The 21,524-nt window shown below is 42.0% G+C and overlaps 1 protein-coding gene across 1 annotated transcript in view; it reads right to left on the reverse strand.

Annotated features, from left to right (window-relative positions):
• Window positions 1-21,524, reverse strand: part of SHROOM4 (shroom family member 4) — a 119,043-nt gene that overhangs the window by 23,577 nt on the left and 73,942 nt on the right. Inside the window, exons 3-5 of the mRNA XM_019631047.1 lie at window positions 21,379-21,513; window positions 16,542-19,008; window positions 10,424-10,485 (exon numbers count right to left, since the gene is read on the reverse strand). Of these exons, the coding sequence (XP_019486592.1) occupies window positions 10,424-10,485; window positions 16,542-19,008; window positions 21,379-21,513 (2,664 nt within the window). The remainder of the gene's footprint in view (window positions 1-10,423; window positions 10,486-16,541; window positions 19,009-21,378; window positions 21,514-21,524) is intronic.

The raw sequence follows: 21,524 nt of genomic DNA on the forward strand, positions 1-21,524 counted from the left end.
TGGAGGGCTTATTAAAACTCAGGTTGCTGGTCCTACCCCCAGAATTTCTGATTTAGTAGGTCTGGGATTGAGTGGGAAATTTTTGCTCTTAACAATTTCCCGGATGATGATGGATGGTATTGTGGGTCCAGGATCATACCTAGAGATCCACTGCTCTCATCAGTCATTATCCATCAGGTTCCCAAATCACCAGGGTATCTTAAGAGGTATAAAGCCATTAAAGAACTTCTCAAAACAAAATACATTTTAATTAATGATATATATGTATATACATACACATATACTATATATTACATATTACATTATACATATATATATATATATACACACACATATATATGTATGTATCACCCATGTGACAAGTGGGATAAAGATTCACAAAATAAAACAATAGGCATGCTGGAGCTTCAAAAAGCTCTAGGAGTTCTGATACTATTTAAGGACATTTGGTGCCCCACCATGGTTAAACAATGGATGGTCCTGGGGGAGAGAGCAAGTTTTGTCTATTTGAAGTCCTCATGTGTACCAGACATTAATGTACTGAATTTCAAAGACCCAGAATACAATGCAATAGACTTAATACCAAAGCAATAAAGAACATGATTCTGCTTCAGATAGTTTAAAAAGTATTCTGGGTGCTTAATTATGAATGACAATTAGTATTATAGAATAGTTATTTGGCACACATGTATTAAACATTTGAGATTATAACCTTTTGATAGTAGCCCTAAAGATCCATGAAGTGTAGTAATAACTGCTCATTGTGCAAAGGGTATGAATTTTACTTGCAGGGCATCACAATACTGGTTTGTAGAGCAAGTCACCCAACAAGGGAGAGCACATAGTCAACCGCTTGGCACTCCCATCTCAATGTGGCTTGATGGGTCTCCATTTGTTGTCAAGGTACACATGTGAAGTAACCATGGTAGAGAGAAAATGTGCTTCTTTGTGAACACTGGCACTGAAATCCAAACTATCTGCAAACTAGTGCTGGCAATGGAAGTGAAGAGAAATGGAAAGATCTTAAGAGAATGATGTTTCTGAGCCAGATAATAAAATGTTTATTGGTGGGAGTGTTCTATGTTGTAGTGGTGGTGACAAATTTGGAGACTCACAAAGGTCTGGTGATGTACCTCCCTCAGAAATGTCAAAGTTCCCACAGATTTAGATAAGTAGAAGTGCTGGTTGATGGAGAATTCTAGCAAACCAAATTCTAGCTAACAGTGAGATCAAGCATGTTTGGTAAGTAACACTGTTATCCGAATGGGGATTTTTCCAAAGCCCTTGATGTTCAACTTTCCAGACCTAAATCAAACCAATGTGGGTTGCCTCTTCAGATTTTCTGTTTTATTATAAATTCTAGCAATTTGACATGTATCCAGAGAATGCCATGTGCATTAAACTCCAGCTATTTACATTTTACTAGAAGCCTTTCTGAATTTTTTTTGTGTATGTCTACTATCAAACTCAACATGTGATTTAGGATTTAGCCTTTTTTGGTTCGTATGATTACAAATACCCATTTCTGTGCAAGACCCAATATTTGTATGCCTGTCACGGTTAATGGCTATATTCTATTCCATCATGATATATTAATTTGGTAAATATTTTCCATGATTATAAATAGCACTACTATGAACATCTTTAAACAAATTATTTTTCCTTTTTAGTCTATTTCCTTGGTGGGTGCTTGCTGGGTCAAAGAGTATGAACAGTTTTGTAACTCTTGTCACACATTTCTACATTTCCCTCTAGGAAAACTTAATCAATTTATGTCACTCCCAGAAGCACATACTGTTTCCTAGCAGCCTTGTCAAGATAGGGTAATTTCTATTTATCATTTCCCTTAATTGTTGATAGTTTAATGAGCAGGTTGTGATACCTTGAAGCAGTTTTTATTTGCATTTCTTTAATTGCTAGAGAGGTTGTACTTTTCCATGTAGTGATTTTACTGCATTTATTTCCTCATGTGTAAATTGCCCATTCATTTTCCTTGCCCTTTTATGAAGCCGAATCTGAAAGCTGACCTTCAATATCTGTATCCATTCTTTATATTTTTGGAGAGTCAACTGTTATCAGTGATGCTGACCCAGACAATTTCCTCATTCTGTTGTTTAGCTTTTTATTACATTTGTTGTACAAAGAATTTCCCCAAACTTTTATATATTTGAAACCATCCATCTTGTCTCTGATGATAGTCTCCATTTAACAGACACAAATTTACCTTCCTTCCATAGCTGAAATAAATAAGGTATTCCACTGGTCTGCTTCCTACAATTTATTATACAGGATTGTATGTACTATTGATCTAATTGTTGAGTTAATTATTCTCCATATTGATATGGAATTTCCAACATTTCTTAAAGAAAGAGCGTTTGCTTTACTCAGTTCTGGGTTACTTCCAGTGTGCTCTATATTCTTAGAATAGTTTGAATCTGTTCCTAGAATCTCTCTTTTTTAAAATTTCACTGTTTGACTTTTTTCAACCCACTATCATATGGTTTTGATAATTGTCACTTTATGACAGCCTTTAAAATCTGATAGGGTAAGTGTACCATCATTACCTTTTTAAATAAATGTATTCTTTGGTATTCTTGCCCACTTATTCTTCCTGATAAATTTCACTATGAACTTGACAAGTTCTATAAAGTACCCCACAGTGACTCTAATCAGTAATGCATTACATCTGGATATTCACTTAGGGAGTACTGTAATCACTACTATATTCAGTCTTCCCAAATTGAAGCAGAGTATAGCTATGCAATTATTCATGTCTTTATTTCTCCCATTAGAGTTTTATAATATTCCTTGAATAACTTTTGTGCGCCTAGGATTAAATTAATACCCAAGTACTTAAATTCACTTTGTAATGCTTTTGACAAATCCTTCCGTATGTCTGAAGGTTGCTTTCTTCTTAGGAGGTAAAGCCTTCCTGAAAAATGCACTCTTCCTAATGAAATGAGATTCAATTCTGAATTATACATTTTATTTCTCTCAACCAGAACAATGGATATGTGTGCTGGATATTCCACACTCTGCTCATGATGTGGTATGATAAAGGGAAGGAAGAGAGCCGGCCCTGCTGGGAATTGAAAAATGTGGGTAGTAGTTTAGTTTTGTCATGTGCTTGCTATATAATCTCAGAAGTAATGGGCTCTGGAGTCAGATGCCTGTTTGACCTTGGGCAAGTAACTTTAATCTGTGAGTAACTTGCCTCATCTGTAAAAATGGGTCAAAAAATGGTAACTATCTCATGGGGTCATGATAAATAATAAACAAAATAATTCATGTGAAATGCTTATAGTAGTACCTGACACATAACACTTAATAAATGTTAGTTATTATACCTTTTTTGTTGTTGTTAATAATAGTATAATACCTTTCCTGAGTCTCAGCTCCTTTCCATTCTCAGTTGAATGGGAACAATAGGACTTAACCACACAGGGTTGTTGTAAGGATTAATGGTGGCCATGCACATTGAAAAACCCCTACACATTCTAAAGGTCTGAGCAAAGTGGGAAAATGGAAAGGATCACAGGAAGCAATCATAGGTATAGAAAACCAAAATAGATAATCCAGGAAATACTTTCTTTTGGCTTTTAAATATATCACATTTATGTGGCTTTTTCTCCCAGCAGATCTACTCACTAATCCCCCCCCCCCGGCTAACATTAAAATGTGTTTGCATTCTCCACACACAAACCAAATAACAGTGGAGAAAGACAACCAAGAGTGTAACTATATGGAATTAAAATTCGTTGCAGGCTTCCAGGCAGAGAGTGGCTCAAAAATATACATTTGATTTTCCCACCTACACCCATCATTCCTGTTGTGACAGAAATGACATAAGAAATGTTAAATTGAGTGTGGGGGAGGTAGGGGGAGTGGAAACTCCATCAGGATTTCTCCTCTTAAATGTCATCTCTGCCTTTGACCTTCCCTAGGCCTTCTGATCATCCCAGAGATCATAAACTGTGATCTCCCTCTTCCATCTTCAGTATCAATACTCCGTCCCTTTCCAATGACCTCTCCTTTCCATTCTTAAACCTAAATCCTGACCAAACCTTCATTTAAACCAGTGGTTCTCATATTTAGCTTTTCAAATCAGAATTGCCTAAAAGGCTTTTTAAAACACAGATCGCTGGGCCACATCCCAGTATCTGACTCAATAGGTCTTAGAAGGGCCTGGGAATTTGCATTTCTAACAAGTTCTTAAGTGATACTGAGGTTGCCGATCCTAGGGCCACATTTTGAGGATCACTAACTTAAACCCTACTGCTCCCTCTAACTACCACCCAATTTTCTCCTTCCTTTCCCTAACCCACTTCTTTTAAAACATTTTTAATGTTGACATATCTTTTTTAAACATTCTTCTTTTAAAATATTCAAATCACACAGTAACATTAACACAAAATCAATGTATCAAAATTAATGAAATGAAACTGAAACACCCCTATGTTGCTGGTGGAAATGGAAAATGGTGCAGCCACTTTGGAAAACAGGTAGTTCCTGAAAAAGTTAATCAAGTTACCATATGGTCCAGAAATTCCACTCTTAAGTATATTCCCAAGAAAACTGAAAACATATGTCTACACAGAAACTTGTACCTGAATGGCCATAGCACCATTATTCACAATAGCTAAAAAGTGGAAACAACCCAGATGTCCACTAGTGGATGAATGGATAAATAAAATGTGGCATATCCATACAGTGGAATATTATTTAGCAGAGAAAAGGAATGAAATACTGATACATGCTACAACATGAAGAACTGCTAAAGCATGCTAAACAAAAGAAGCCGGACCCAAAAGCCCACACATTGTATGATTCCATTTATATGAAATGTACAGAATAGGCAAATTCATAGAGACAGAAAGTAGATTAGTGGTTGCTTGAAGCTGATGGTGGGAATGAAGAATGACTGCAAATGGGCACAAATGGATCATTTTAGAGAGATAGACATGTCTTCAAATTGGATTGTGGTGAGGATTGCACCACATTGTAAATTTACAAAAACTCACTGAATTGTACACTTAAAACAGGTGAATTTATGATGTGTAAAGCTGTGTGCATTTCTTTTCCAAGCATCTCCCTTACAGACCCTCATGCCATCTACTTTCTATGCCCACTATTTTGCTAAGTTTGCCTTCTTGAAGGTCACTTGTGATTCCAAACTGTCAAAGTGAGTAGTGGGCCTCTCCTTATCCTCTGTGCTGGTGCACTGGCATAGTTTTCCTTCTACCGCTCCAGCTGCTTGCCCCTTCAGTTTCCTATGCTGGTTCTTTTCCCCCACGATAACCCCTAGCTAGGTATTCAATAAGCCTCCTCCAAAGAATCTGCTTGTCTCCCCCACTAACTTCGAATTCAACAAAACCCACTCAAACTTACCATTTCCACCCAACCAGCTCCCCTTCTCTCGTGCCCCAGCTATGTCGATAACTTCTTCAAGTCCTGGGGCATCAGAGTTATTTTTGATTTATCTCCTTCCCCCCACCCCCCACCAAATTCCAATCACCGAGTTCTCTCTACTTTTCCCTCAAAAAGAGTCATGTATTTGTGAGCAAATGATCTGAACAGAACACATGAGAAGCAATGCAAATATTAAACACATGAAAAAAATTCAAACTAGAAAAATCAAAGTAAATTAAAATTACAATAGGTACCATTTATACTGACTGCATTAGAGAAAGAAAAATTTCCATGATGACAAGACTTTGGGGAAACTGGTATCCTCATAAAATTGCTAACAGCAGTGTAAAACGCCCCCTAGGTAAGCAGTTTGGTGAAATCTATCAAGAACAATAAGAATGTTCATATTCTTTCAACTGGTAATCCTAACTCTGGGTAATTGTTTTTAATGAGATAATTCAAAATGAGAAAAAGGTTATAGCTACACAAATTTTTTCTGCAGCATTACTTTATAGCAAGAAATTGGAAACAATCTAATTATCCAACAATTTGGGAATGATTAAGCAAAATAGAGCACATTAAGCTAGTGAAATATTATGCAGCCATTAAAATTTATAGCTATTGAGGAAGCCTGTATAGCAACATGACAAATTGTTTACCAAGTAATGCTTAATGGAGAAAAAAGAAGTAGGACACAAAATCAAATCTACATAGTTATTATAACCATGCCCCCCAAAATCTCTATACCTATAGATAAAAGCTGGCAGGGAAATGAAAATAATCAGGGTGGTAGGGTGGTAGGAAAAGAGCTATTTTTCTTCTGTTTTTAACTTCCTGTAATATTGTTTTCATAATAAACAAACACTTTCCCCCAAAATATCACACACATTTATCCTTTGTACTCCATTCCTATTTTACCCCCACCTTCCCAATCCAGGGCCATACTCTTTCATGCCTGGATCACTGCCCCTAATTGGTCTCTCTTCAACCCATCTAGCCTGCAAATGCTGCCAAGTTGCCTAAAGTGCTACATATACCATGTCATTTATCTGATTGATAACCTTCAATTACTTCCATGATGGTGATCCTATCAGATTTCAAGACCTACCTATCCTTGTTCAATACTTTGTTATCCACCCTTTTCCCTCTACTGTTACTGTTATTGCTGCTGCTCTTCCTCCCCTCCTCCTCTTCTTCATTATCACAACTAACATTTGATGAGGGTGTATGGTACCAGGTTGTATACCACATTAACTTATTTAATTGTCACAACCATCACAAGAGGTAGGTACTTAACCTATTTTACTAATGAGGAAACTAACTGAAACTAACTGATGAGAGAGAGAGGGAGAGAGAGAAACGAGACAAGAGAAAGGAGACCGAGAGACTTGCCAAACTAACACAGCTGGAAAATGGAAGAACCTGGATTTGAACCCAGGCAGACTGACTCCAAGGCCAAAACTCTTAACCAGTGGAACTTATTCCTCCAACACACTCTGCTTAGTCTCCCCTCTGGACCTTTCATCCTGTAGGTCTCAACCTTCAGTTTTCTTACCCTCCAATGGACTTAAATAAGGTGCAATAATACTTATCATGTATTGGGTGCTTGCAATGTGCCAGGCATTTCTTGTTTAAACCATGTATTTGACAGTTTTTAACTTATAGCAACTCCCCCGAGTTTAAGCTGGGTTTAAATTTTGGCCTGTCCCTTTAGTGAGTAGTTGTGAGACCTTGAGTAAATGACTTCGTTTTTATGAACCTCAGATGCTTTATCTGAGTCAGTGGTTCTCAGAGTGTGATCCCAGGACCAGCTGCATCAGCACCACCTGGGGAGCTTGTTAGAAATACACACTTAGAGCCCCACTGCACACCTACTGAATCATACTCTCTGCGGGTTGGATCTACCAATCTCTGTGTTTTAACAAGCCCTTCAGGTGTTTCTAATCCACACTCAAGTTTTAGAACCACCCCCCTAATTATAGTAATACCTACCTGATAGAGTTTTGGGGAAGATAAAATATGATATGTGTAACTTAGCTTGTGGCATGTAGGTTGTCTTACAAATGATGATTTATCACTACTGCTACTTAACGTTGTGTGGGTTAGTCTTCCTTGCTCAAGCTGTGAGTGGGCAGGCATTATGCTTCCTGATGCTCTTTAACATTTCCCGGCTTTCTTAGAAAAAGGCAGTATATACACTAGGTTTTGAATCAAGTCTTCCTACTTCACTGGTTGATTGGTAAGAGAACCATTTTTGGACAACCACCGTAGGGTAATACAGCGGATCCTCGATAACATCGCTTTGTTCAATAGCATCTTGTTATAACATTGATGACAAAACAAACAAACAAAAAAATGATTCCCAGCCAGGGCCACTGTCTGTGTGGAGTCTGCATGGGTTTTTCTCTGGGGACTCTGCTTTCCTCCCACATCCCAAAGATGTCCATGTGAGGTGAACTGGCGTGTCTACATTGTTCCCATCTGAGTGAGTATGGATGTGAGTCCACCTGTGATGGAAGGGCGTCTTGTCCAGGGTGGATTCCTGCCTTCTGCCCTGAGCTGCTGGGAGAGGCTCTGGCCACCTGCAACCCTAAGCTAGAATAAGCAGTTTGGAAAATAATGATCTTACTTGTTTTTATCAATCTCTCTTAAATGTATGCATTGTTCACATTTATTTCAATGTTTAATATTAGAAGTGTTTTGGGTCTTCATTTAGAAATTCAGTGATGTTTTGTGACCAGAAATATGCCACAGGAACTTAACTCTTGTTTATATCAATTAGCCTATGGTAAAATTCGTTTCGTTACATGTTGTTTATCTTAAATTCGCAGTTTCCAAGAACATATTGATGGTGTGAAGTAAGGACTTACTGTGGAGTGTCTCTGAAGTTAGAGTGCCTGGATCTGGTCAACTTACTATATATGTGGGACCTTAGGTGAGTGAATTTATCTGTGTGTGCTCCAGTTTCTTCTCTTGGACAAATGGAGAGATTAATGGCACCTACCACTTAAGGTTATGGTGATAAACAAATGTAAAGTGCTTTGAGTGGTGTCTAGAATACAGCACTGTGCTCAAGAAATGTTAGTTAGCATTATTATTTTGTTTTATTTCACCCATCCAGTGGTGGAGGCTCTGTTTCTTCATTTGGCAAGAAAATGACAAATACCCCTGAGGAACTGCTCTGTGCTAGGCACAGAGAGTAAGTCTATAATCAAGGTATGGTCTACTCTCTCCCAGGTCTCAGTCTAACATGGGAAACTCAGCAGACCCACTAGACTGAAACAATTTCTCCAAGGACACGGTGCAAGCCAGTTCACAGCAAGGAATCAAGACTGGCCATAGAATCCCATCGTATCCCCATCCAGGCCAGACTCTTGAGACATGATGCTGAGTTATCTGTTTGAAGGGTTTCCTTAGGGATCCTAATTGAAGCAGTTGTAATGGAAAAACATGAACTTTGGGGCCAGGCAAATCTGGTTCCAAATCCTGGCTCCATCACTTATATTAGGTGTGTGACCTCAGCTAAGTTATATAACCTCTCTAGACCTCATCTATAAAATAGGTAGTAAAAGTGAACTGTTGTGGAGAATAAATGAGATTATGGGTATAAAAACATCCAGCCCAGTGGCTGACACTTAGTAGATCAATAAATGTTGGGTTCCTCCCTTTTTCCATTGCCAACCAGAAAACGGATAGGTTTCACAGACTTTGGAATCAAAAGAAAGCCAGAAGTATTCCTGACTACATCAGCAAATCACAGGGGATAATGTGTACCCCCAGAAAGAACCATGGGCTCTTCATGGGTCAGGAGACCCAGATTCTAGTCATCTCCCTTGGTGACCCCTCCCTAGGGGCCCCCACAGAGGCACAGCTAAGAGCCTTCTTCCTTGTCCCTTCTTCATTCCTGGAGTTTGAATTAAATAATCAACATAATTAGGGACCTCTTGTATAATTTGGCCTGAAGAAGAACTGACTGAAAGAGTACATCAAGGAATTTCACAAGAGGGTCCAGCCAGGCTCATGTATAGCAACCCAGAGAAGATAACTATCACTCCTTATGGTCTTCCATGGCAGGAGGGCTCATCTCTGGGGAACATGAGTGCTGGGTGCCTTGTTCCCCACATTATAGGAGCAGACTTTCCATTCTGGGCATTTTTTTCCTTAAGAGCTTTGCCCAAGCAATGCTTTTCCCTCTAGTCTAAGCCATATATGCCATTTCTAAAAGTGTTCCTGCCTTCTTTCAGGAATTTTAACCTATTGTTAACATGATCTACCCTTGGACTTTTAATGAGCAGACCTTAAGTTCTCAACAAGTCCTATATACAGCGGTTCTCAACCTGTGGGTCGCGACCCCTTTGGGGGTCGAGTGACCCTTTCACAGGGGTCGCCTAAGACCATTGGAAAACAAAACGATATTTACATTACGATTCATAACAGTAGCAAAATTACAGTTATAGAGTAGCAACGAAAATAATTTTATGGTTGGGGGTCACCACAACATGAGGAACTGTATTAAGGGGTCACGGCATTAGGAAGGTTGAGAACCGCTGTCCTATAAAAAGAAAAGGTGGCAGAACCCAAGAAACAAATACCTCCAACAACTCTGAGGCAACAGCACAGCAGTACCTACAGTTTACCTCCTCTCTGCCCCCTCCAACTGCCCAATGGCCACTGGGAAGGCAGGCATAATTTACGCCTTCTCATCTATGTTTCAGCATGGTCTGGTCCCACATGTCTTTGTGCCCAGGCAGGCCCGCTTCAGGCCTCTGAGATGATGGGCACATATCCCACAATACTGCCTGACTACTACATACTCCAAACTCTCCTAGCAATCAGCTTGGTCTATAGCCCAGTTGCCTGGGGGGCAGGCTGGATGACATCTAAGGCATCGAGCCCTTGGGATGAACACCAGGCTAGGTTCCTCAAAGAAAAGTGAGCAAACAGAAGACCTTACCCATTTCTATGGAAGCCTCAGAGGCACCAACTCACCCCAACTCCCTGAATGGTCACTTACCTCCCTGACTGGCTGGTCTTCCTGTTTCCTGTTATTGGTTTCCATTTGTCCCCAGGAAATTCCTGCAAAGCAAAATTCTGATAAGTTAGGGAGCTCTGAGCAGCCAGGTATCTAGATGGCCTGAAAAATGTGAAGAGATCAGGAGCCTGTTCCTGGCCAGGCCCCCCAGCTGGTTTCTTCTACTCTCCCATGCAAGCTAGAGAAATATGTACCTGGAGAGCAGCCTTTCTGTCAGGAGGCCTGCTGAAGAGGCTAAGAGAGCACTCAGTTGACGTGGACAGTGTAGTCTAGAAACTCCGTGTTTTCCCCCTCTCCTCTCCCTTCCCAAACCAGGTTAAAAAACAGTTTAGCATGCTTACTGTTTGCTCTGGCTCTTACTGTTTGCACTGCCTGGTGAACCTGCTCCTTCCTCTTGACTCTTCTGACATAGAAAGCATCTTCTTGGAAGCCCTGGCTCTTGAAGGGGCTTTGAGGCCTTTGTTGCAACCATCTTCCAGAGTGAGGCAGATGAGGATCATGCATGCCACACTGCTGTACTGCAGGCCCTTCCTCCTCCCAGATTTACGGGCGGAGGCTGAGGTGGGCTTATCTCTGGGGTGCATGAGTGCTGGGTGCCCTGTTCCCCACATTACAGGAGTACTCTTTACCCTGGGCATGTTTTTCCTTAAGGGCTTTGCCCGAGCAACTCATTTCCCTGTAGCCCAAGCCATGTGTGTCATTTGTAAAAATGTCCCTACCTCCCTAGTCTACCTCCAAACCTAATGCAGATTTGCCTTTGACATTCTCCCTGATTTTGCATTCAGCACTTGGAGTTTAGCCCGATGGGAATGCACAGTTGTTCCTAAACCTCACTGATCTTCCAAATTCCCTCTTTCTCCATTGCTGCTATTGGTCCCATTCAAAGTTTTATTATCTTTGCCCCAATTTAAAAAAATACTCCCTTCTGGCAGTAAGACACCTGGTGTCAGTCATATTGGCTAAGACACTTAGTAGCTGTGTTATTTGAAGGAAGTTATGTCACCTTCCTAAACCCCAGATTCCTATCTGGCAAATAAGGATTATGCTAACTAGCCTTGCTGGGTTCCCAGTCATGGGGATAAAATGGGATGTGCATCGAGAATGCCTAGCTCAGTGCTCAGTGCATAGGAGGCTCTGGATGTTAGTAGCCATGGAAAGGATGAGGTTTCTCAGCATTTACAGGATCAGAGCAGTCCCTGCATGTACCCATCATGTTAGAGCAGCTCTAACCATTTGTTAGACTTCAGACTCTGCCTGACACTCTTATGAGATGTCCTTGGCATCAAGGACATATTACTTGTTCAGCCACAGTGGGAGCCAGGATTTCCTCTCCATGCCCTGTCTAGCCCTATGGGAAGTGCTCAGTAAATAGCAGTGGCCAAACCAAACAAAGTTCTGTCCCAACTCCCAACCTTGTTCTCATATCCCCAGTATCACCTTATTTTTTTTTCCCGCACCACTTAGGTTGCTGTAAATTGTCTGCACCCTTTGAACCAAAGAGGCAGTTACTCCATGGTTTGTTGCAGATGCGGACTGTGGTGGGGACTTGCTGCCCTAATGGAAGGTATATGCTAGAAGGCACCCTGCCATACTGGAGAGAGCCTGGGCTTTGCAATCAGCTTATGAAGAGACAGTGTAGCACAATTAGAAGCTTGGTCCTGAAGGTGGACTACATGGATTCAAATCCCACACTTGCACTTCACTAACTGTGATCTCAGGCAAACTATCCAACTTCTCTTATTCTCATTTTCCCCAGCTTTTTAATAGTGTGATCATAATAGTAACATTACCTATTTTTTTAATTTATTAAATGTATTGGGGTGACATTGGTTAGTAAAATTATATAGGTTTCAAGTGTACATTTATATAATACATCATCTACATATTGTACTGTGTGTTTACCACCCAGAGTCAGTTCTCCTTCCATCACCATATATTTGACCCCCTTTTTCCCTCTTCTACAATCCCCTCCCACCCTTACCCTCTGGTAACCACTGAACTGTTGTCTGTGTCTATGAGTTTTTGTTTCTTTGTTTGTTTGTCTTGTTCCTTTGTTGCTTTCAGTTTTATATTCCACTACATATGAGTGAAGTCATATGGTTCTTGCCTTTTTCTGTCCGACTTATTTCGCTTAGCATGATAATCTCAAGATCCAACCATGTTATCACAAATGGCAGTATTTCATCTTGTGCTGAGTAATGTTCCATTCCATTACCTATTTCTTATTTTTTTTAATTAAAGTTTATTGGGGTGACAATTATTAGCAAGGTTACATAGATTTCAGGTGTACAGTCCTGTAATACATCATCTATATATCACATTGTGTGTTCACCACCCAGAGTCAGCTCTTCCATCACCGTATATTTGATCCTGTTTACCCTCATCTACCACCCCCCTCCCCCACTACCCTCTGGTAACCACTAAACTATAGTCTGTGTCTATGAGTTTTTGTTTCTTCATTTGTTTGTCTTGTTCCTTTGTTGTTTTCAGTTTTATATACCACATATCAATGAAATCATATACATTATCTATTTCATGCTCTGAGGATTGCATGAGTTGATACATGTAAAGTGCCTAGAACAGTAGGTGCACAGTAGACATTCAAGTGTTAGTAATTGTTGCTCAAATCCTGGCTTTGCCACTTGCTAGATGTGTGACCCCTCTGAGCCTCAGCTTCCTCAGCTGTAAAATGGGGGTCCTATTATAACTTATCTCATACATTTGTTAAATGAAATAATCTGATAAAATATGGAAAACTAACTGGCATGAAGTATGAGGCATGGAAATGTGTATTGACTTCAGCTCTCTTCACAGCACTAAACAAGAGCCAATTAACTTTGCAACATCTTCTGGGGCCATAAAGAGAAGGACCACAACTACCTTACTCATATGCGCTTGGGTATCCTAATCCATGCTGTAAACTTGCCTCATGTCTGGGGGCAGGGATGTGTTTAGGTGACAGGGTTAAGAATGGGCATGAAGTGGCTCCGAGATGGCCAGCCACATGTCTGAAAGCCTATTGTCTAAGCAAACCTGCTTAGCAAGTCTTAACAGGTGTGAGGAATCGAATGTGTCCCTCTCTCAGAGTGCAAAAGGAGGGGCATGGTACAGGTACAGGCACACCTGCATTACCGCTGCCAATTGATGGCAACCTGCAAATTTCACTTTCTTCCATTACTGACCCTGGGTTGACACTTCTGCAGCCATAATCTCTGTATTCCTCTGCCCCACCCCCCAACTTCACTCCCCTTTCTTTATTGTATACTTGTAGGTTCTGCTTTCAGCAAACCGTTTCTCAAGCTAAGTCAATCTCTCCCCTTATTTTAACAGATAATAACTCACACTTACAAGATGATTACTATCTGGCAGTCACTGTTCTAAGTGCCTTACACAGATTACATCATTTAATCCTCACAACCAACTTATGAAGTAGGTACAGTTACCTCCATTTTTTTTTTGAAATGGGAAAACTTAGGAATTTGAACCTAGGCAAACTGGTTCCCACATCAGTGCCCTTAAACCCATTATTTTATATTTCCTCTTCTCTTTTTGTCAACAGTTTATTATGAATATTTTCAAGCATATAGAAAAGTTGAACAAATTTACAATTAATACCCAATCTACCACCTAGATTCTACAATTATTATTTTACCATATTTGCCTCTTCACATATCTCTCTATTCACTCCTCTATCCATCTACCAATCCATCTTAAATTCTTGATGTATTTCAAAGTAAGTTACAAACAACTTTATCCCCATAAACATGAAAACTGAAATGAAATGGACAAATTCCATGAAAGACAAATGACCGAAGCTCACTCAAGAAGAAATAGATAACCTAAATGACAATATATCTATTAAAGAAATTGAATTTGTAGTTAAAGACCTTTCCACAAAGAAAACTCCAGGTCCAGATGGCTTCAATGATTTATTCTACTTAACATTTAAGAAGAAAATAATACCAATTCTATGCAAACTCTTCCTGAAAATGGAAGAGGAAGGAATACCTCCCAGCTCATTTAGTAAGGCCAGCATCTAGATATAAAAACCACACAAGAACATTGCAAGGAAACTACAGACTAAAATCCGTGACAAATATAGATACCAAAATCCTTAACAAACTATATGCAAATTGAATCTAGTAACACATAAAAAGAATAATACATCATGACCAAGTGGCATTTATCCTGGCAATACTAGGCTGGTTCTTATCTCAAAAATCAATCAATGTAATTCACCATATCAGTACACTAAAAGAGAAAAACTATAAGATGTTCTCAATAGATACAGAAAAAGCATGTGGAAGAACTCTAGCATCCACGCCTGATAAAAGCTCTCTTCAAACTAGGAATAATGGGGAACTTCCTCAACCTCATAAAGTGCATCTACAAAAAAACCTACAGCTAACACCACACTTAATAGTGAAATATTAGGAACAGAGCAACAATATCTGCTCTCACCATTTCTGTTAAACATTGTATTGGAGGTCCTAGACAATGCAATATGCCCCCCTCCCCCAGAGAAGGCATACACAGTGGAAAGAAAGATATAAAATTATTTTCATTTGCAGATGATATGATTGTCTATGTAGAAAATCTTCTTAAATCGACCAAAAAGCTACTAGAATCAATAAGTGAGTTTGGCAAGGTTACAGGATACAAGGCCAATATACAAAATTAAATTGTATTTCTGTATAATGGTAACAAAGAATTTTAACTTGACATTAAGAAAATAATACTATTTACAATAGCATCACAAACATGAAATCTTAGGGATAAATATAACAAAATGTGTGCAACATTTATATCTGAAAACTATAAAATAAGTTAGAACGTCAATAGGCTTCAAAAGCTTCAGCATACACATCATTAAATAAAGTCCCAAATTTGTTTATAATATTTTAAGGCAAAATTTACTTCCAGTTAAATGCAAAAATATTAAGTTTACATTTGTTGAGTTCTGAGAGATGTGTATACACCTGTGTAACTCAAAATCTTATCAAGATATAGAACACTATCCTCACCCAACAAAGTTCCCTCATGCCCTTTCCCAGTCAATCTCTGTGTCACCTCCCATAGGCAACCACTGTTTTGAATTATTTTTCCATAGAATAGCTGTTTTAGAACTTCATATAAAAGGAATTGTAGAATATGTAGTCTTTTGTGTAAGGCTTCTTTAACCACAAAGTTTCCTTTTTTTGAAAAAATATATATTGAGCAATTTCATACACCCAAGTCATTCAGAAGTGTCTGCCTATGCAGCAACAGTTCAACATATGAACTAACTTCTGGTTTGAGTGCTCCAGTTGAAAGGTGGCGTTAGGGAAGCCTTGGGGAAGGAATCTGACAGCGAGCTGGGAAGGACATAGAGAGTCCTCCCAGAAGTACACTGGGAGATGGCAGTGGCTTGTGTTAGGGTGGTAGGTCATAACCAGAGTATAGCAACAGCCAGTCTAAACCTAGGTCTCTGACAGAGAGAGACTGGAAAAGGTGGGGGAAGGATTTGTTCTTTAGAAAACCAGACAAGTCAGATCTCTGAAAGCAAAGCTTGGGAGACCATTTGCAAATTTTGGAGCTCCAAATAGTTTTAAAACAGGAAATGGAAGGGAATATGTGCTGTTTTGTATCAGGCACTGGGCCTGACACTCTATATCAACAATCTCATTTGATCCTCGCAGCTGATCCTTGAGGCAGCCATTATTTTCCTCACTTTACAGATGAGGTAATAAGACCTTATTTAGTACTGGCCATTTTTATGAAGTAAAAATTTCTTTTTTTCCCTTTAAAAAGTACATAACTGCAAATTTTGGTGGTTGAATGACTTGCTTAAGGTCACTCAGATACCAAGATAGCCAGTCAGGCTATAAATCCCAGTTCTGTCCATTTTGTGAAGCAAAAGTTATTTTATTCTAACTTTAAAGATGAGGTAACTGCAATTTTGGTGACTGAGTTTCCTATGCAAGGTTAGTAAGATACCATCTGGTGGAACCAAGACTATACAGTTTTATGGCATTATTGTTATGTTGTCAAATGATTTTTACCTCGCTTTCTCCTCACAAAGAGAACAACAAGGCTACCCATCCAAGAACCAAGTCCTCACCTGCACTGTAGGCTTCCTGGATTTCCAAGTGTTGCCAGGTGCCAAGGTGCTGTCTTCGAGGGTACTGTGCTGGGGATTATGATAGCAAGCTGAACACCGAATGCATTGGTGATGGTGGCATCGGCAGTTGTAGCAGTTTGGCATCATATTTCTCTTTCGCAAAGCAGGGCAGATTTCTCCAGAACAATAAATGCAAGGGTCATGTACTACAGCTCCCTGAACACTGCAGGAGTAAGAGCAGGTCCTGTGGTAATCAAAATCACCACAGTGCAGTGGCTTACAACACATGGATTGTTCTAGACCTTTGCTTGCAAAACATTCTGAGTAAGTAGGAGTTTCTGACTGAAGGGGTGACATGGAATGATATGATTGGTCTGTGGCATGATATGATTGGTCCATGGGATGGCGCCTCAATTCCCTATAGCTAGAGTTCATTGACTGGAAGCTTTGGTCTATAGGTTTTGGTCTCTGTGCAAAAGTCTTGTTACTATGAGTGCTTAAACCTGGCAAATGAGATGTAGATAGGGATTTGCTACTGTCTTCAAAGAACTTTCTTCTGTCTGCAAAGGGCAAGAGGATGGCTTCCTCCTCAGCTTGGGTGGTAGAAGCTGTCAATTCCTTGTTATCACCTTGGTTGGAAGGGCCTTCCATGGCTAGTGCCACGTGAGGCTGCAAGTTGTGTTCTGGAGACCATCTCCAATGACCTCCACGGACTCCATGGTGAACCTTTGTTTTCTCAGAGTCTGAGGAGGATGGGTCAGATGCATTCCACCAGGCATTCAGGCCCAAAGAGGACTGGCCAGGCCTCTGGCCAGGGCTCATTCGTCCCTCCAAGCCTGTCCTAGATTCATGGCTCTCAGGGGCTTGGCTGAGGCACTCTGAAGACCTAGCCCTAAGCATCATGTTCTTATTGAAGAGCTTGTCTCTGGGGCTAGGTGGTTTTTTATATGAAGGCAGTAGAGATGAGTTAGAGGCAGGAAGTAGAGGATTTTCTAGGGGCTCCTCAGTCTCTTCCACTGGCACCTTAGTGTCACACAGCTGTGATAAGGGACTCTTGCTTTTCTGGAGTTGGGCCTTCCTCCTCTGAATTTCATTACGCAGGTTGGTAGCAAAACGCTCACTCTTCCGCCGGTTTTGGATAGAGCGGCCCCGGGTCCCTCCATTTCGCCGACCACCCACCCGGCCACACTCCTTGGGCTCATTGTCCCCTTCTTCAGCTGCCTCTGTGGTGCCAGCTACTTTAGTGGTTGAAGAACAGTCCCTGGTTTGTTGAACAAGAGAGCCAGAGGCAGAGGGCTGCTGGCTGGCCAACTCACTGCCTGCTCTGCTTGCCCTGTTTGGGTCCTGGAGACCTCTTTCTGGAGGGTGTCCATCAGCTTCTCCATGGGGGGAAATGCTTCGGCTCTGGTGCCCTGAACCCAAAGGCCTCTCATCCACTGGCCTGGTCTTTCTCTCTTTGCTGGGCTGGTCCTGGGTTTCTCCTGTAGGGGAACATGGGCTTTTCTTCCCTGTGTGGCTGCTATGTAAAGGGGACAGAGTCCACTCATGTCCATCCTGCCCAGCTGGGAGCTCCATCCCCTTGCTACCCCTGGTATCAAGGTGCACATGCTGCAAGTGGGATGCCAGCAGCTGTTCAGGGGCACTATGGCGATGGCCTGTGGGTCCTGTGAGGTGTTGAGGGCTACTAAAAGAAGCCTTAGCTAGCTCTGCTGAAGCCTTGTTGAGTGGGCTGGAATTTATACTGGAAGTTTTGTCATATGATTTTTGGAATCCAATAGCTTTGGATGAGGCCTCCATCAGTAGGTGCTCAGAACCCTGCTGGCTGGATTCAGGAGGTTGGCTGAGCTCACAGTTCTGATGGCCCTCATTTATCACCTGGTTTTGCCCACTGAGGCAGCAAAACCTGTTAGGGTTCCTTGGGGATAGCGTAGTGTCTAAGCTCAGTTTCTCCTGTTGTAAAGAGTCTGCAGGCTCAGAAACCCTGCGCTGCTCTCCATTGAGGAGTTGGGATCTGGAGGCCTGAAGACTGTCTCGCCTCACTGGAGGTTGTGGTGGGCCCTTGGCAGCCTTGGCAGGCCCTGAGTGGTGGACCTCCCGTGGGCGGGATGACATCTGGGAGCTGGGAGTCAGGTGGCCCCCGTTGGCGCGCCGGCTACTTCCTGAGGTCTCAGGCATATTAGGCCTGCCATTATGGGCCTTAGTAGACCCTTGGCCTTGTATAATGCAGTCTGCAGAGGCTGGCTCCTCTGGCCTGAGGGAAAGGGCACAGTCAGAGGCATTTGAGCTGGCCGAGAAGGAGCTATAGGCTGAGTCACGCTGGTTGGGGTACATATTCTGGTCAATGGGCAAGAGGTGACCCTCATAGGTGGCTTGGCCTGGTTGCTCCAGGCTCTCCATGCTGCCAATGGAGCTGCTTTTCTCAGTGCTGCAGTGCCGGGAGAGTGGACACCACTGCACACACACGTCACTGCAAGACACAGGGCATACTGATTAGTTAGCCAAGTTACCAGATCCCTTTCCCGCCGTGGCCAGCCCTGCCATGGGAGAAGACAGGGAAGCCCAGAGGCACCCATGTCACAAATGAGAGAGAGATAAGGCAAAAACAGAATGAAGGGAAACAGGGAAGGAGATGGATACCAGGACACCACAGCAACATGGTAAAATGGGAGACAAGATGGTATATGGAAGAAGGGTGGGGGACAAGATCCCAAAGACTAAAAGTGTGAGGACTCCATTGGGGGTTATGTTCTGTTTCCCTGCCATCAGTGAGTCTAGAATTGCTTCTGGCCTGTTGCTGTCCCCAGGGAGTCAGCATGTGGCTCTCTGCCAGAAGAGATAATCATAGACCATTAGCATTAGAGAGGGGCCTTAAAGGACTAATCCAATTTCAGCTAGCCCATTTTGTAAATCAGTGGTTCTCAAATTTGAGCGTGCCCCAGAATCATAAGGAGAACTTGTCAAAACACAGGTTAGGGGGCCTCATCTCCAGAGTTTTAGGTCTGGGTGAATCCTGAAATGTTTACTTTTAATAAGTTGCCTGGATGATACTGGTGCTGTTGGTCCAGGGACCACACTTTTGAGAACCACTGCTATAAAGCAAGCCCCACAAAGGAAGTGATTTTGAAGAGGTGATTTTTCTCAATATCTCCCAGTACTAGCTTGTGGCCCAGACAGGGCTGAAATTTAGGCATCCCCCATTCTTTTCTTGATAATAGTAATCCTGAACACTTACCAAGGCCCTATAATGTGTCAGGCACTTTAGAGTGTCTCATTCCAAACTTAAGGAGAGAAACTACTATCTCCACTTTGCACCTGAGAAAGCTGAAGCTTTGAGAGGTCAAGTAGACGGTCAAAGTACTAAAGCTGCTGAAGAAGCAGAGCTGGAATTTGAACCCAGGCTTCTGTGAGTCCAGTGTCTTAGCTCTTCTACTATAATGTCTGTTAAACAGGAATAATAGTAATATCTGCATCAGAGGATTGTTTTGTGCGTGAAATCAGATAATAAAAAAGTAAAGCTCTTATCACAGCCCAAGCACCTAGCAAAGGTTCAATACATGGTAGCGGCTGCTCTCTCAATTGTTTCCATTGCTATTGTTATCAGCATCCTCTCTACTGCTAGTATTGACAGTATAGTGGCCCCTGTCCACCTATGCTGCCCTCATCCCCCATGATAAAGCCAAACCGGGGAGACCAAGGAAGGGGCTAGGATCAGAAACTATCTTGACTTTTAAGTACTATTTCCCACACATAAAGCTGAACTGAGCCAAGCCATGCCAGTAACTCCCTATGACTAGAATCCCAGAGGTTGCAGGCTGCTCTCAGAAAGGCCACAGTTCAGAAAGCCAGAGCTGAGCAGTGGCAGAAGCCCATGAGACCCTCAGGTCAGCCTCCCCTAATTCTTGTGACCCACGCTGCCCCTTAGCCACTTTGCTCACTTGACCTCTGGGCTGAGAATCCACCGATTTCTTGTTGGCAAGGGGACCTGCTACCCACCCCACCACCCTTCCTGCTGAAAACAACCACACCCCCACTCCAACGGGAGCCAAGCTGAAAATGTGATGCTGTGTATTCTTCCAGAACAAAATTGTCTCTGTCTCTGCCCTGAGCCCCTGGCTTCTAATGCCAAGTAAAGTCACCAAGTGGGAGTAAAGTCACCAAGTGGGGGCAAACTCAACCCTTCACTTCCCTGAGCCTCCTCAACAGAAATCCCTTCTTGGAGGGACAATCTTGTTGTGGAAGGAAAAAGGCAGCTGAGGCCAGCAGCTCTTCTGGCTCAGAGCTTGCTGAAAAAGTTGTCTGCCACTTCTGAGCAGTTGTTTCAACAACAGACAATATTACACTGCCTGCATTGAGAGATTCTCACTGCAGGTAGACACTGTTATTCAGAGAGGTACCATTCTGAAGGCTTTGGCTCTGTGACAGAGCTGACGAACGCTGGGTAAGACTGCCAGTGAGTCACTGTAGACAGAGAACAGAACCAGAACTGAGCCCTGGGGCCCTCCTATATTAAGAGATGAAGGGGATGAGGAGGAGCCATGGAAAGAGACTGCAAAGGAGCAGCCAGTGAAATAGGAGGAAAAGCAGGGGAATATGGTGTCTTGCAAGTCAAGCGAGGTAACTATTTAAGGAAACATTTCCCAGAAGGAATGAGACTGGCCCAAAGTCACAGAGAGTTAGCAGTAGACTAGGTCTAGAACCCAGGTACTCTGGACTCCCACTCCATTTTCCGTTATAGCATTCTGGGCTCTATAACATCCAACAGGGCTATAGCAGGGGAGAAAGAGTGACCACATTGTCTACCCTCCAGACCATCTTGAGGAGAGGGTTTCAGACTCACCTTGTGTTGCAGCCGGAATGCCACGACAAGCTGAAGGTTTCAGAAGGGACATGCATGGTGGTAGCCACTTCAGGGCATCCCTCCAGCAGCTTGGCCACATGCCATGAATGCGGCCTACTGACAGGGGCGTTTCTCCTACAGCAAGA

This window comes from Hipposideros armiger, unplaced genomic scaffold, assembly GCF_001890085.2.
Source record: "Hipposideros armiger isolate ML-2016 unplaced genomic scaffold, ASM189008v1 scaffold_980, whole genome shotgun sequence".
In the NCBI taxonomy this organism is placed as follows: domain Eukaryota; kingdom Metazoa; phylum Chordata; class Mammalia; order Chiroptera; family Hipposideridae; genus Hipposideros; species Hipposideros armiger.